A 16715-nucleotide genomic window follows, 5' to 3' on the forward strand; every position below is an offset into this window, starting at 1 on the left:
ATGTGAACTGATAGTAATAATGACAATACACACTTGTATTGTGTGTGTGTGTGTGTGTGTGTGTGTGTGTGTATGTGTGTCAGTAATTGTAATTGATCAGTGTTGCTGCCCCTCTGCTCTGATTGAACAGCACTATTTCAGGAGCTATCTCCCAGCCTTGCCAGACTTTTAATAATTCAGCATGGTGACCTTCTCTTTCTGTCCAAAAAGCCTCTCTCTCTCTCTCTCTCTCTCTCTCTCTCTCTCTATCATACACACACACAGACACACACACACAGGCACAGGCACACAAACAGCACACCGTGTTTCAGTACTCCTGCTGGGCCCAGAGCAGTGGTACTGTGCAGGTAGAGAGTGTGTGTTAAAGTGGAGGCGATGAAGAAACTGATTATCCAGGTTTTCGGACTGTAAACGCTTTAATGTCTTTGTGAGTTACGGTTAAAGTCAGGCTCTATCTTAAAATAGCAGCTTCTGAGTCATGGCGATGCTCCACTGACTGTAAAAAGGAGAATAGTGTCTCTGTCGTTGCCACTTTGGGCCGGATCGCTGCTAATGCACTGTAGAATTCTGGGGGAGCTGAACGAGAGCTTTTACCAGAGCCGAGTAGCGCTGCGCAACCCGAATCAGATTAGTGTAAAATCCACTACCTGCTCTACCACCTCAGTCCACATACTTCTATACCCTCAGCTGCTGCTTCTGCATCCCCCAGCCTGACCTCTGCATTGGTAGTCCCTCCTAAGAAGATTTATTTGTTCAGCAAACTTTGATTTGCATGTTCAAACAAGGGTGATATTCAGCTCAGGGTGTTCCAAACGTCAAGTTGAGATAACTACAGAATTTCTGCGCTTTTAATATTTACTATCTGCCAAAAAACTGATCAGCGGTACTGCAAAAATGAACAGTGCAGAACTCAAAGATTAAAAAAATGGTTATGCAGCAATGTTGTGGTTTTATGCATCTCTCCATAGGAATGAATTGTGTGTGTGTGTGGGCGTGTGTGGGCGTGTGTGGGCGCACACTTCTTATAATAATATTATATATTTGTATTATATAATAATACAAATACCCTATTTTACCCCCCTCCAACCACAAGTTGATACCACAGGAACTACATGGGATACCATAGTAACTGGCAGTCACCCAGAAACACCATAACAACCACTTAGCGATGCAATACTTGCCACTTAGCAACACCATAGCAGTCAGCTAGCAACACAACTGAAACTACCCGGATTACCAAAACCACTACATAAGAACACCATGTCAACCTCCAAGCAACCTGAGTTTCACCTGTTAAACCAATGCAACTACATAGCAACACCATAGCAACCAGTTAGCAATGCCACTGAAACTACCTGGATTACCAGTACAACTACATGAGAACACCATATCAACCACCAAGCAAGTGGAGGTTCACCCTAGTGACTACATAGCAACAGCCTAGCAAACTGCCTGGAAGTGGGAACCACAATTTGGCAAACACTTTGTAGTTTTAATAGCTGTTTAATCAAAGTTAGCCTAAAATATCTGATGTTCATCTGCCTCTCTCTGTTTAACAGGCTCTTTAACCTGACTCTGAAGAAGCTGGTCATGCTGAAGGAGCTGGACAAAGATCTGACCTCCGTGGTCATCGCAGTCAAACTGCAGGTACGCATGACTCCCTTCTGATCCTTCATTTCTTCAGCTCGACTCAGGGGTGTCAGGGGTCTCCTATAGATCAATGAAACGGTCCAGATACAATGACCAGATCAATAAAGACTGCTCATGTCTGTTACAGCACCTCGGCCCTCTTTCAGTCTTTCTCTCTTGCGCGCTCTCGCTCGCTCGCTCTCCCTGTTTTCCACCTCCTCTTCTCCTCCCTCCATCCGCTCTGAATGAAGTGTTAATAATGGAGCCCTTGCTGAGGAGCTGCTATCAGGAGTGTGAAAGTTGCAAAAATATTCACCATCTGCTCTCGCTCTCTCTCTCTCTCCGTCTGTGTGTCTCTCTCTCTCTCTCTCTCTCTCTCTCTCTCTCTCTCTCTCTCTCTCTCTCTCTCTGGTTTTGTCTCTTGCTCTCTGTTTTGCTTTTCTTGCTCTCTCTTATTCTCTGTCTCCGTCTCTGTATTTCTGTCTCTCTTGCGCTCTCTCTCTCTCTCTCTCTCTCTCTCTCTCTCTCTCTCTCTCTCTCTCTTTGTCTCTCTCTATCTGTATCTCACTCTCTGTCTCTCCATTTTTTCCCTCAGGGCTCAAAGCGGATTCTGCGCTCCAATGAGATCTTGTTGTCTTCAGCTGGACTCACTGAGACTGACCTGCAGCTTACTTTTTCCTTACAGGTAACTAAATGCCTTATTACATATGCATTGCAATGTAATAAGACAGTTATAACACATGAATAACTTTACAATGGCTTTAATGGCTGAGCTCTGGTTCATACAGAGGCCTTTATATGAGTGCAGCAGTGCAGGGCATATTTGCTGCGGCCAGTAAACATTAATATCCCCTGGAAAACGTCTGGTCTTGTTTTGAAGAAGAATTATTGGATTACGGATTAACGTATTAAAGTCAGACTTTTTTAATGACCCGTTACATTAGAGGGTGTCCTAATGCTCAGGAGGGACTCGTGTAAAATAAGGTCGCATATTCTCACTGCTGCTTCTGCTCTTCAGTATTAGCGCTCGTCTCATTTGCAGTGTAAATCCGTTCGTTTTGCATTAAACCGCCTGTTTGAAGTGTGCTGACGCGCCTCTCTCTCTCTCTCTCTCTCTCTCTCTCTCTCTCCCTCTCCCTCTCCCTCTCCCTCTCTCTCTCTCTCTCTCTCTCTCTCTCTCTCTCTCTCTCTTTCTCTCTCTCTCTTGCACTGTTCTTGGCAGTACCCTCACTTCCTGAAGCGCGATGCTAACAAGCTCCAGATCATGCTGCAGAGGAGGAAGCGCTATAAAAACAGAACCATCCTGGGCTACAAGACCCTGGCCCTGGGCCTCATCAACATGGCAGAGGTGGGTAACAACCCTCTTTCTGAAGGTCCTGCAGTGATACTAATGGCTTGCAGAGATTCAACACAAAGGTGGACCATGTTCTCCAGCACCGTGGTGTTTTTAATCAAAGCTGACACACAGTAAACCCGTTTGTAGCTTGTTCACGATCACCCTGATTAACATGGCCAGGTCAGGCCGTACTAGCTAAGTTCAGCTCAAGAGCAGAACACAAGACACGTAAAGGAGTCTCTCCGACAGCCCTAAATGTCTTCACAGGATCTACAGGTAGCTCTTGGCACAGTTGATGATACAGTACAGCACCTACCATCAGAAAGAGACCACACTCGTTTGATTTTCATGGGAAAAGGGGTGTGCAGGAGGGGGGGGGCTGCTGTTCATGGGATGTGGACATTGTTTGGAAGAAGGTCAGACATTGATACGTCCATATTTCTCAGTCCTGTCCTGATGCTCAGGATGCATAAAGAAGACCAGGTGTGATAAACCAGGGTTTATTTAGCTGAGGGATTACATATACTATATGAACAAAAGTTTTGGGACACCTACAGAAGCTTTGCAGCTCTAACAGCAGCAGGTCTGGAGCTCTGCAGTTATTAAGTCAGCAGAGCATTGGGGACTTTTCTGCACTATGCTCTGAGCTCGGCACCTGGTCTGACACTTCATAGCTGAGCTGCTCTCTGTGGTTCCTCCTAAACTCCTCCACTGTTCAATAATACCACTCACAGCTGATGGAGGAAGATCTAGGAGGGAGGGAATTTCACCAGCTGACTAGTTATTACATACAGAACCACACTGGAGTTCAGTGAGCTCTTTAGAACCTCCCGTTCATTCACTGATGTGTGGAAAGGTAGACTGCATGGCTATGGGCTGGATTTGATACACTTGTGGCAATGGGACTGAATGAAAACCCTGAATTTCACTACTGTTTTTTATTTTTATTTTTGTATGACTGAGTAAATCTCTCCTTCCCATGCTCTCTCTCTCTCTCTCTCTCTCTCTCTCTCGCTCTCTAGGTGATGCAGCACCCTACAGAAGGTGCTCAGGTGTTGGGGTTACATAGTCAGCTGAAGGATGCCTCGTTGCCGGTGGCCGAGGTGCGAGTGTATTCTCTCTCAAGCCAGCCGATCGACCACGAGGGGCCTAAAGCCAAGATGAACGGTGAGGGTGGGAGAAATGGAGAGATGGGTAGTAATAGAGGTGGAAATAAGTGGAATTCTTTCTGCCTGTATTTTTTTCTATTTTCTTAATCTTATTTTTTTTTAGTTTTTTCTTTTTCTTTGTTTCTTTATATGTGTTTTTTATTTCTGGATGTACCTTTTGACCTTCTGTCTTGCTGAGCTTCTTTCTGAATGTCTGTCTTGATTTTGTCTTTCTTGGTTTCCTTCATGTCTTCAGATCGCTCTCCAGACATAGATAACGACTCTGAAGAGGAGGAGGAGAGCTTCTCATCAGAACAGGAGGGGAGCGATGACCCAGTTCATGGACAGGTAGAGAGTGTGCGCGTGTGTGTGTGCGCGTGTGTGTGTGCGGGTGTGCGTGTGCGGGTGTGCGTGTGTGTGTGTGCGCGTGTGTGTGGCAGAGCAGAGTAAAGAGAGATTGAAGCTGTCAGGATGGTGATAAGAGAGAACAGGAGGAAACAGATAGAGGAAAAGGAAAAGGGAGGGAAGAGAGAAACGTGTAGAGATTATCAAACTGTGTGTGTGTGTGTATGTATGTGTATGTATGTGTGTGTATGTGTGTGTATGTGTGTATGTGTGTGTGTGTGTGTGTGTGTGTGTGTGTGTGTGTGTGTGTGCCTGTCAAGCATAACCTTGTAAGCAGTGACCTGTATGTAATCAGCGCATATGGGTTTATAATAATGAGTCTATAATGTGTGTGTGTGTGTGTGTGTGTGTGTGTGTGTGTGTGTGTGTGTGTGAACATCTCTTTTCATGTCACAGTATCTGTATGATGAAGAGGATGAGGTGAGGAAGAAGAAACCTCGACGCAAACTCGCATCCAGTGCAGCCATCACCAGGGTAAGTACTGTCTGTCTCACACTCACACTCACACACACTCACACACATACACACATACACACACAAAGGAAATTGTTGCAGGGATTAGTTGAGGGGTGATATTTTTGGACAAGGACACTGTGTTATGATTTTTGTGTGTCTGGTGTCTGTCTGTGTGTGTGTGTGTGTGTGTGTGTGTGTGTGTGTGTGTGTGTGTGTGTGTCTTTCTGTCTGTGAGACACTGTTGTTTGGATCAGTAATGACAGTTCCACTAAGGCCTCTTCCCAGGAAATCCATTAATAACCTAGTCAGACAGACTTCTGTTGAGACACACACACACACACACACAATACACACATACATAATACACAAAGCCGTAGAATTAGTAAATTTCGTCTGCCCTCACTGCTTAAATAAACCGAAGATGATGGTGAATGGTCCAAATGATCATACAAGCAGTGTTTTACACTTAAAGGTTGGATAACACACACAGACACACACACAGACACACACAGACACAAGAACATCTATCATTATCACTCAAACTGTCAGGACAATTCATCACTCCTTACGATGTGCTTTAGCACTTCTAATGGATATGAACGGTACACAAGCTCCATTTAGCATTAAGGCAGTGACACACACACACACACACACACAGTAAAGGTACATTGAGCAGCAGCAAAACTCAGCAGGGTCCATGAATGTGTCTTTAGGTCTTTAGAGTGGAGCGAGCGTGATGCTAGTTTCTCTGGGCTGATCTGTTCCTGAAGGCCGCTAGTTCTTGTTTATATGCTAATGCACAAACTGCTCAAACACTGCTGATCCTTCCTCACTGAAATCACATGACCAGCTTTACATTCTGAAGCTCTACAGCAGTGGCTGGGTTACTTCAGACTAAATTTGGTTAAATAGGGTAGGATTTGATGGTCAGTATCAGGTCGGTGCCATCTCTAGTTAAAAGCCCCTAAGCAGCCAATGAAATTGCTTTGTTTCAGTTTGCTAATAAATGAGATTTCCATATTGTACCCCTTTACCCCAAAATGTAGTCAGTCAACTAAGATGTGCCTGATTGCGTTTGCACCAGAACTGTAATACTAATGTACAGTACAGTTGTACTCAAAATGATTCAGCCTCTTCATAACAAACGTCTTCAGTACTTCTCCTGCTGTGAGACGTATTTTGGCTAGATTCACCATAAAGGGCTGTTAAACCAGCAGTAGTAAACTCCCGTTTTGAATATGGTGTACAGCATGACAGCATTCCCAGCTCCAACGTCTGAATTCTCAAATAAATGGTACCCGTTTGCTGTTACGACCTGCTGCAGATATGATGCACAGCAAGTTAGACAACAGCGTTTCTGAGGAATCTTAGCCCATTCCTCATGAGCAGTGGCCTCCAGTTCACTAATAGTCTTGGGTCTGTTGCTGCATCCACCTTCTTCAAATTCCCCAAAGATTTTTTATAGGGTTCAAGTCAGACAACTGTGACGGCCACTCTAGCATCTGCAGAAGTCCTGGAAGCCTTGGTGGACTTTGAGGTATCCTTGGGATCATTGTCCTTTTGGACGGTATTGGGCTTCAGCTTCCTCACAGAAGGCATGAGTTTTTTGGTACTTGAAAAGTCATGGAAAGTCCTTGAATTTGAAATTGGTTAAAGTTTATGAACCCTGTATTACAAACGTTTATTATCAGACAATAGCCCCACCAGTTTGTACAGAAGCCCCTGTAGTTACTGAGTAATACACCTTAGTGTGTAATAAGCCTTTCTGCATTTCTGCAAGGTCAGCCCGTCAGTTTAGTAAGTGACCTCGAGTAAACAGTAAACCTGTTTTCTGCTGTTGTAGAACTACAGAAATGCTCACAGTAATCTTGTATAGTCTTGTCTGCACTTTGCAGTTTGTTTGTACAGATAACAGTTTGGCTCACGGTGTCGGAAACCACATAAGCAAGTCTAACATAAGCAATCCATTCCCTCAGAGGCCTGAAATTTATCTGTCCTTTAATCCAAACACACCGTCTCTGTTCTCTCTCCGCAGCAACCCAACATCAAGCAGAAGTTTGTGGCGCTGCTGAGGAGGTTTAAAGTTTCGGATGAGGTAACTTCTCTTCCTCTCGGTGGTCATTCTATCCTGCTGTATCAGTGTTGCTCAGTTAAAGCTACACAGAGCCTCAGCCCTGGCTCAGTCAGTTCAGTGTTGTTCAGTGGCGTTCCTGCTCAACCACACCCTACACAGAGAGACGCAATTATCTGGAAGGTTCAGGTGAGTTCGGTCAGAACCGGCCCAAGGCATACTTGAATAGCGAGGCTGCTTAGGGCCCCAATGCTACCAGGGTGCCCTCAAGAGCACAAAGATATCATGATAAAAATCTATATATATATAAATCTATTAATATATAAATTATAAAATATATATTTCTATATATTTTAAAAGTAACACTAATAATAAAAATGAAATGATTTTACACAGGTAGGCGATTTTATAGTAATTTATTTTCACAGCTGACACACCAATACTACGTTAATCTATTCCTGCTGTTGGGCAAATGCAGATATGCGCCACTTGGGTGGTGGATAAAGGCCCGGGTGCTTCAGCGTATTGGAATGATGAAGCTCTGGTGCTGAGGTGGTGGTTTGGGGGGACCCCAAATTAAAATTAGGGCCCCGTAAAGGCTTGGGTCGGCCCTGGGTTCAGTACAGGGTGCTGGAGCACTAAAGCACTCTGCTGGATTCCCTTCTGTGCTCTTTTCCACTTCCAGTCATTCTCTGAAATATCATGCTCATTTTAATAGTCTGATCATTTCAGCTCTGTGAATTGAGTCAGACAACCAGTAATAATTATAATAATCGTGATTATAATGATATAAATAATGATATATATAGCATCATTTACTGTGCATCTCCTCCTGGTTTGGTCATGTAACTGATAGTGTTACTGATTTTACAGTTGAAGGACTGATTTATGGGCTTATAAAACTGTCAGTGAAAATTATTGCCCATAATAATACCCTCAGAGTGTACTTAAGGAATCTTAGATGTGCTTTTTTCCCCTTAACATTTTTATCATTTTATTCTTAACTTTTATTCTAAGAACGTTTCTGAGAATGATTGATGTTTTTAATAATGTATGACATTATGAGACTTCAGAAGGTCAACTTAATTGAATAGCTGAATTACTAGAACTAATGTGGGATTTAAAAAGATTAAAGATTGTTAGTACTAGTACTGTTAGTGTCAGTGAAAATGATGGCTTTCCAGTGTCACGCCACAGGTCTCATATTTTCCAAGGAGGATTTATTGTGTATTATATATTATATAAAAGTCTTAGTTTTGCTCTATTTTAAGGATTTAACTCAATAATGGAAATTTAAAAGTGTGTCCTTTATGATAAGCTGTAAAATGCAGAATAAAAGTGACAGTGGGTGAAAATCTTAAAGAAATTAATAAGTGGGGTTTTTGGGGGGTTGCGTTTAAAAATCTCTTAAAACTTATACATGCTCAACCTTAAATACTGCGTTCATTCATCTGTGTTTGTGCCATATGAAACTCATATGAAACATATGAAATTTTTTCAAACATACATTTTTGTAGTAAGAACATTTATCATGACATTATCCTCCACAGTTGCTTTCTTTGTTTGTTTATTGTCAGAAACGTTTGACTCTAAACTGCCCTATAGTGGGTGCATTGCTTTACATCCGCCCCAGCGGCAAGGCTGTATAGAAGTATGTGGGCAGTGACGTCTACATTGTTTGAAATGGTTTAAATCTTAATTTTTGCAGGTAAAAGAAGTAAAATTCTTTCAGTTTTTTTGTTTAGGTTTTTTTTTTTCCTCTTTTTCCTAGGAAAGTTTCTGTGAAACTGAAGGAAAGCCAGTTTTCAAACCCTAGCCTGTAGAGCTAACCAATATAAATAGGAACATATTCCAGTGTCCGTAAACTGTTTCAATCAGAAAGTAGTGGGTGGTTATAAGGAAAGGAAAATGCACTGATTAGAGTTTATGTTGGTACTGAATTTGAGCTGAATAGCCTGCGTGCACTTTACTGCTGTAAGTGTATTGGTCTTTGTATGACTGCTATGGTATTGTGCCCAAAGCAAATTTCCTTCATACACAGGAAGCGTATCTAACCTTATTCTAACCAATCTTACAGCCCCATCATACTTTAAATACATCTGGACGTGCCTCAGAGTGTGTAATAGAAACAGTGCAAATAAAAAAAAATATGACATAGAAATTAATAAAAGCTGAAAGAGCAGTGAAAGGAAAACACCAGAAATTCTACTTTCCATCTTTTGCTTCTGAGACTGAGAAGGGATCAGTCTGATAAGGAGCAGAGAAGTACGTGTTGACTGTGTGTGTGTGTGTGTGTGTGTGTGTGTGTGTGTGTGTGTGTGTGTGTGTGTGTGTGTGTGTGTGTGTGTGTGTGTGTGTGTGTGTGTGTAGGTTGGTTTTGGTTTGGAGCATGTGTCTCGGGAGCAGATTCAGGAGGTGGAGGAGGATCTGGACGAGCTGTATGACAGTCTGGAGATGTATAATCCCAGTGACAGTGGTCCGGAGATGGAGGAGACGGACAGTATCCTGAGCACGCCAAAGCCAAAACTCAGGTACATATACTCTACACACTCAGCATACACCAGCATACAGGTTAGATAGGGACAAGCAGTTTGCATTAATGTGTGTGCTAGTGCAAACAGTAGTGTACATCATATATGAGAATACAATTTGTATGTATGTGTGTGTGTGTGTGTGTGTGTGTGTGTGTGTGTGTATATATATATATATATATATGTGTGTGTGTGTATGGCATTTATTATATTTTAGTGGAAGGTTGCAGGATACTGGCAAGATGTTAGTATATAAATAAATATAAGTAAATAAATGCCCTCTGCAGTAATATAATCAATATCCAATTCTTCATAAGCTTTGGTCCTGGTGATTCTCCTGCATGCTTTTATTGTAGCCTGCATGCTTATATTGATTAACTGAATGAGATATGCATTAGGTTTGAGGTTTGTAAACAATATAAGCTGGCTTAGTGGATGTAATTGTGAGGACTTTTCTTTTGTAATGTGATAGAATAAGAGCACAAAGCTGCAACCCAATGGATCATTTAGAGAAATACACTCAAAAAGGGCTACTAAAAACCACTAGACCCTTAGGCCGTGCCACAGAAGAACTGCTTCACAAGGAAATCTCTTTTCCTAAGCATCTGGGTTCTTGATGGAATCAAATGTGTGTTTTCTATGGCTTTGCTCAAGAAACCCTTTATAGCACCTTTATTTGTAAGAGTGCAGGTACAAATACATATCAGGTCATACAGAGACAATCATTTAGAAACACACACACACACACACACACACACACACATCCAGACACAGACAAACAGAGTGTAGAGTAGAGTAGAGTGTAGTGTGCCCCCTGGTGGTAACTGTGAGTATAATATCCTTAGCACACACGCCATCATTAACCAAATCACTATAATCAGTGAATAACTCTGTCTGTTTAAATCAGTGTAATCAGCCTGAATGAAGTCCAGCCTAAACTAAACCGTCCTGCTTAATTTTACACTGTGGATGTTGTTCAGACATGTAAACACAACATTATCCAGCATTCTCTAATCCTGAGCACACAGCCAGTCAGCCCAAACACTTCATATGAAAACAGACACTTGCAGTGGGCCGTGTCTGAAGCTGCTGCTGTGTTTGGCTGTGGAGCGTTGTTACAGCTCTTAAAAGGTCCAGTCAGGCCAGTATTTTCATTCCTTTTTTAATATAAGATCCCTAATATGTAAACATTGGTCCATTTTTTAAAATACACTGTCCACTCCTTAGTCCATTCGGTCCATATGTGGAAACCAAGCAGCAAGAGCAGCCTATTTTGGATTAATTATTGTTATGTCTCAAAAACTCACATAAGGCATGAGCCACTTTGACAGGAACCAAATTGTGATCCTAGACGACTGGATCAAAACATCTCCAAAACATCAGGCAGGTATTGTGGGGTGGTCCTGGTATGCAGTGGTCAGTACCTACCAAAATGAATCCAAGAAAGGACCATCTGTGAACTGACCACAGAGTCATGAGCACCTAAGACTCATTGATGTGATCCATGGGGGGCCCACCTCACAACCTACAGGACTAACAGCTCTGTGCCAGATACCACAGGGCATCTTCAGAGGTCTTGTGGTGCCTATGTCTTCGAATGGTCAGATCTGTTGTGGGAGCACAAGTTTGACCTACTCCACATCAGGCAGGTGGTGTTAATGTTATGGCTGATTGGTGTAAACCCACCTCAGCCTTGCCCATTCACACTAAAGCTTTAAATGTAGACTTTGTACCCTAAAAAGCAGCTTCAAACTCATTTTGATGCTCCATTGATTTGTAATAGAGAGATTAGCACCTCTGTTGTTGCCACCCCAAGCTAACTGCACGCTGCTAACTGCACGATGCTACTTTGGTGAATCATACAGGACAACGCTGTAAAATCCTGCAGTATCATTCAACCACCTCAGTCCACATGCCTCTTTCACTTCAGATGACTGTTCTATATTTCTCAGCTTGTCAACAAATGCATGTATAACGCATGTCCTTTACACTTCCCAACTGTAGGGGGAGCCCAAGAGGAAGAAATACCAGTTTTTGCATAGTGCTGCTTTAAGTTTTAAGGATTAACTTGGTCTGCTGTTTAAATGAGGCACAATACATCATACAATAGGCACAATACATCCATCAGCCAATCAGAACAAAGGTGATTTGCATGTGTTCATTTTAAAGGTGCAGTAACAAAATCAGTTGATGTATTTTAAAGGTTTAGGAGAGGAAACTGGCCCGGTAGAATACATTCTTACTGAATTCCTTCACAAATGTGGGATATGGGCCCAGTAAATGTAAAAAAAAATGCCATCAGTTAGCACTGTGAGAACTGCAGGGCCCAATTATCACACATTTACCTCAAACTGTGAACTTGTTGTGTAGTGGAGTAATCTCTAATAAACCTGCTTATGTGCTTCCTCACACTGTACAAAGTACTTCACACAGCTAAAAGCAGCTGCACATTTGTGGTCCTGGCTGATCTGCTACATTTGGACAAGGAGTGAAAATGTGCATGTTTGATTTTTCGTGTGTGTGTGTGTGCGTGTGTGTGTGCGCCCCTAATAGGCCGTTCTTCGAGGGGATGTCTCAGTCCAGCTCTCAGACGGAGATCGGCAGCCTGAACAGCAAAGGAAGCTTGACCAGAGACCCTTTCAGCCCGGTGAGTGAGAGAGGGGGAGAGAGGGGGAGAGAGGGGGAGGGAGGGGGAGGGGGAGAGAGAGAGAGAGAGAGAGAGAGAGAGAGAGAGAGAGTGAGAGAGAGAGAGAGTGAGAGAGAGAGAGAGTGAGAGAGTGAGAGAGTGAGAGAGTGGGAGAGTGGGAGAGAAAGTCTGTGTTATCTGTATGAGAGAACGGGAGGATTAGTGAATTATGAATAAGGAATAAGGAATGAGCGGATGGAAGGATGAGGTGGTGATAAAAGGATGGAGGAGGAGAAGAAGAGCGTGGTAATTCTAGGTGGAAGGATTTGAGGAGATTAAATAACAAAGTTCGCAAAGTCACATCTGACTAAAGCTGAGAGAGCTGCCACGCAAAAATATTGTATCTCCTTTTTAGCCGCTTTTAACTTTTTGGCATAATGTGAATCTGGCAGTTGTTCTTTCATGAGTTGTTCTTTCTGGAAGGAAATAAGAGACCACTTAATTGTTTTTCTTAAATGTGCATCTCTACGTGAAGGGCAGACATTTTATTCCAGGCATTTCATCAAACAGAGCTGAGCTAGCTGAATTTGCAGACTATGAATGGCATAAAGTCCCAACAGCAATGTGAAAGACTAGTGAAGAGCCTGCCAAGACATGAGAGCTGTGATTGAGAGCATTCAGAAATCACATGGTGAAATAACGTTGATGGCCAAAATTCAGATATTAGTACTGTGCTGTTTACATTTCAATAATCATTTCTTTGCATTATAATTATTATAATCATTTCTTTGCATTATTGGAGCAGTTGATTTTGAGTAGTTGTCATTTCTGCAAATACATGCTTTAATTAGTAATATTTATTATTTGGAATTTACGGGAAATGTTTTCCATGATTTATGAAATACAACGCAAATGTTCATTTCCCTAAACACATTGCCTATAAATAGTAAGACCAGAGAAACTGGTAATGTAGGGTGGTCTCTTCATTTCTTCCGGAGCTGTGTATAGTCTTGTATCGCAACATATCACAATATATTAAAGCAATAGAACACTTAAGGTCGTGTGTTATTATGAAATAATACCAGCACGGCTGTAATGAAACAAACACAAGCTGAATGTCAGCCATGCTGTTATTTTAACGATAACGCACGATCTTGAGTGTTGTATTGTTTTTATTCAACAGTTCAGAAAATAAGTAAAGCAATAAATAAATAAACTGAGTTATGAGTCACAAGTTCAAATCCCGAGCCGTGCCGCTTTGCCATCAGCAGCCAGAGTCTGAGAGAGCACAATTGGCTGTGTTCTCTCAGTGTTCTCTCCCCTCATCACTCTTAAGTGATGTTGGTGTCCGAGCGTGTTGTGTGCCTGGCAATGCCACGTTAGCAGTAGTTTGAAAGGAAAGAAATGGTGGCTGGCTTTGCATGTTTTGGAGGAGAGGTCCTTACCCTCCTAGTGTTGGGAGTGTGGATAGTGCTAGGGGGGCGACGAATGGGAGGGTCTCTCAAGCTGGCAGTACCAAACGAGAGAGGAAAATGGCAAAATTCAAAAAGCAATTTATCAGAACACTTCTCAACCAATCAGCTTGCATGGACGGAACAACCTGTTGTATAACGAACCGTAACGTCCTGTATCACGATGCGTATCGTATCGACAGGTTCTTGCTAATCCACTGCTCACCTATGTAGTGACTCTTGTTGCTCAGATTTCTCATTAGCTTGGACAGGATTTTGGCCTGTTCTCCTAAAGCTGCTCCAGCCAGGCAACACTTGCTGTGGAAATTAAAGCATGGGCACCTTCATTCCTGCTCATTCCCACAAGCAGTGAAAATCAGTCCAGTGCCTGGAAAAATGACCCTTCATGTTTAATCTGCTAACATCCCAGAGTGAAGTACTGGACACCGTTATAATACACTTAGCCCAAACCCTGCCAGTAGTCAATACCCTACAGGCTGGTAGCCAGCAGAGTCTCTCTTAGTGTTACTGTTGGGGATGATATGATCATGATATCTAGGTTCAGATTCCTGTCTTAGTTCGGAGTACCTGATTGGAGGAGATTTGACACCCTGTGATCATAATTGGGTAACGAATGTGAGGTGTGCGTGTTCATGCTCTGAGTGTTGACCACAGCTCTCTTGTTTCTCCAGCAGGGGGAGCAGCCTCCCTCTGATAAAATGAAACACTCCCGCAGCCGCAACCTGGAGGAGGCACAGACTGAGGCAGATACACTGGTGAGATGTGGACAGCAATGCTTTTCTCCAGATGTGTCCTGATGTTAGTTTTGTCTGAGGACTATTTAAGAAGAAATAGTTTAGGCAATTAAATATTACACTATATGGACAAAAGTATTGGGACACTCATTCGTTCTTGTGTCTTGTGGAAACAAGGATACTACAAAAGAGTTGATCCTGCTAGAGTAACTGTCTCTACTGTCCATGGAAGAAGGCTTTCTGCTAGATTTTGGAGGAGCATTGCTGTGAGAGTTTGATTGCATTTAGCGACAAGAGTTACAACATTAGTGGGGTCAGGCTGTTGGATGATCACCATTCCACTTCATCCCTATTATTGGATGGAGCACCAACCATCAGTCAACCACAGCTCAATTCTGGGGGGGCTTTACACCCCTGTAGCCCACGCCTGGCATTAGGCATTGGTTCATGTGCATCTGCTTTAGAAAGTCCTATTCTATTGGTAGTGCTTCTCTACAGGGACTGGACAAGCTGTGTGTGTGTTTGCACATCAGTGTCAGCAATAGGTGCAGCTTAAAGTAGCTAAATGCGTTCATTAGAAGGGGTGTCCATAAACATTTGGACATATAGTGTACCTTGCTACTACAGTGATTATTCAGTTACTTTACACTGCTTTGTTTTTGTGTGTGTGTCATTTTTAGCTCCTGAGTCTTGTCTGTGGTCTGTCTCAACATATATAAACACTAATTCTGTTTCAAGCTATTAACTTAACTGTGTGTGTGTGTGTGTGTGTGTGTGTGTGTGTGTGTGTGTGTGTGTGTGTGTGTGTGTGTGTGTGTGTAGGAGATGAATGATCAGGAACTGTTTGCAGAGGTTGGTCCTGCCATCACTGTATCCGTGGCTGAAAAACCTCGCACTCCCCTGAAAAGCAGCAAGAGCGAAGGCCAGTCCATGCCCTCTCCCAGGTCTGAACACACACACACACACACATACACATGCAAACACTTTCAGCAGACTTCACATCATGATATGTACACTGTTTATCAGTTCATAATTGGGTAGAAAAGCGTGGATCTGCTCTGTGTGTTTAGGTTGGATGGGGCTCACACACCCCGGCAGAAGCGCAGTACACCAATGAAGGAGCGCCAGCTCTCTAAACCACTGAGTGAAAGAACAAACAGCTCGGACAGCGAGAGGTCACCTGAGCTCGGACACAGTACACAGGTAAACACACACACACACAGAGTTAGGTTTTACTGTCATGCAGAAACCTTGTATCTTACTTTTTGCCATAATTCATAATCTATAATCGGTCATTCTGGTTATTTCTGACATGATTCTATTTTTTTTTATTAATTATTTAAATAATTAAATGAATTTAAAATTATTTTGTGTAGTCTTTGTGTGACAGTGAGTGCACACACGTCCTGAAGCAGGATGAGCACACCAACCTCATATTCCTTTCATTACTGTTCATTAATAAGGGTTACAGTAGATACAGGAATCGCAGTCTGTTGAGCCCTGGCTGCTGCGTGATGCACCTGCATGTGAAGAGGGGTTGGATTTTAGTAGAATACCGGGTCTTTTTCTTCTGCTGTTGTTTTCTTCTGCTATCTGCTAATGTGTGATGATAGCCTCTGCTTAAACTTCCTGTAATCGGTTCGAAAGTGTGAACCATTCAAAAAAACCATTCAGTTGGTCCACATTTTGGACCTTTGGTCCGGACTAGGGTTCGTAGCACCTTTCACAGCTGCTATTTTGGTTCGGCTGAAAGTATTAAAGGTTTGAACGGTAGTCTAGTGCACGTACACAATCGCCCGTCATTAGCAATAAAGCTAGCCTTCTGTAGAGTCCAGACTAGAGTCATATTCCCCATTTTTTCTCTCTCTCTCTCTCTCTCTCTCTCTCTCTCTCTCTCTCTCTCTCTCTCTCTCTCTCAGTGGGAGCAGGGCTAAATAAAGAATGTTAATGTGCTGTTTCATCTTGTTCCACAGATTCAGTCTGAATAATTAATGTTTGGCTGACTCATCTGAACCCAACCTTTCGCGCGCGTGTGTGTGTGTGTGTGTAGGTTCTCAGGAAGGCTGTGTATGACCAGTTGAATCAGATTTTGTTGTCTGATGCTGCACTACCTGAGAGTGTCATTCTTGTCAATGGCACCGACTGGCAAGGCCAGGTATGTGTGTGTATGTGTATGTGTGTGTATGTGTGTATGTGTGTGTGTGTGTGTGTGTGTGTGTGTGTGTGTGTGTGTGTGTGTGTATGTGTGTGTAATTCTGTAGAATGCATTTAATATAGAATAGTGGTATTGACCACAGTAGCATAGAA

At 42.7% G+C, this 16715-nt stretch overlaps 1 protein-coding gene across 2 annotated transcripts in view; it reads left to right on the forward strand.

Moving 5' to 3' along the window:
- Positions 1-16715, forward strand: part of LOC140562004 (phosphofurin acidic cluster sorting protein 1-like) — a 64350-nt gene that overhangs the window by 38736 nt on the left and 8899 nt on the right. Inside the window, exons 2-14 of one of the 2 annotated variants that reach the window (XM_072687349.1) lie at positions 1560-1647; positions 2225-2314; positions 2852-2977; positions 3988-4132; positions 4370-4461; positions 4915-4992; positions 7010-7069; positions 9416-9576; positions 12130-12223; positions 14346-14429; positions 15231-15352; positions 15479-15611; positions 16459-16563. In XM_072687349.1, coding sequence (XP_072543450.1) covers positions 1560-1647; positions 2225-2314; positions 2852-2977; positions 3988-4132; positions 4370-4461; positions 4915-4992; positions 7010-7069; positions 9416-9576; positions 12130-12223; positions 14346-14429; positions 15231-15352; positions 15479-15611; positions 16459-16563 — 1378 coding nt within the window. The remainder of the gene's footprint in view (positions 1-1559; positions 1648-2224; positions 2315-2851; positions 2978-3987; positions 4133-4369; positions 4462-4914; positions 4993-7009; positions 7070-9415; positions 9577-12129; positions 12224-14345; positions 14430-15230; positions 15353-15478; positions 15612-16458; positions 16564-16715) is intronic. The other variant, XM_072687350.1, reaches the window with a different exon arrangement.

Source organism: Salminus brasiliensis, chromosome 9, assembly GCF_030463535.1.
Source record: "Salminus brasiliensis chromosome 9, fSalBra1.hap2, whole genome shotgun sequence".
Lineage (NCBI taxonomy): Eukaryota > Metazoa > Chordata > Actinopteri > Characiformes > Bryconidae > Salminus > Salminus brasiliensis.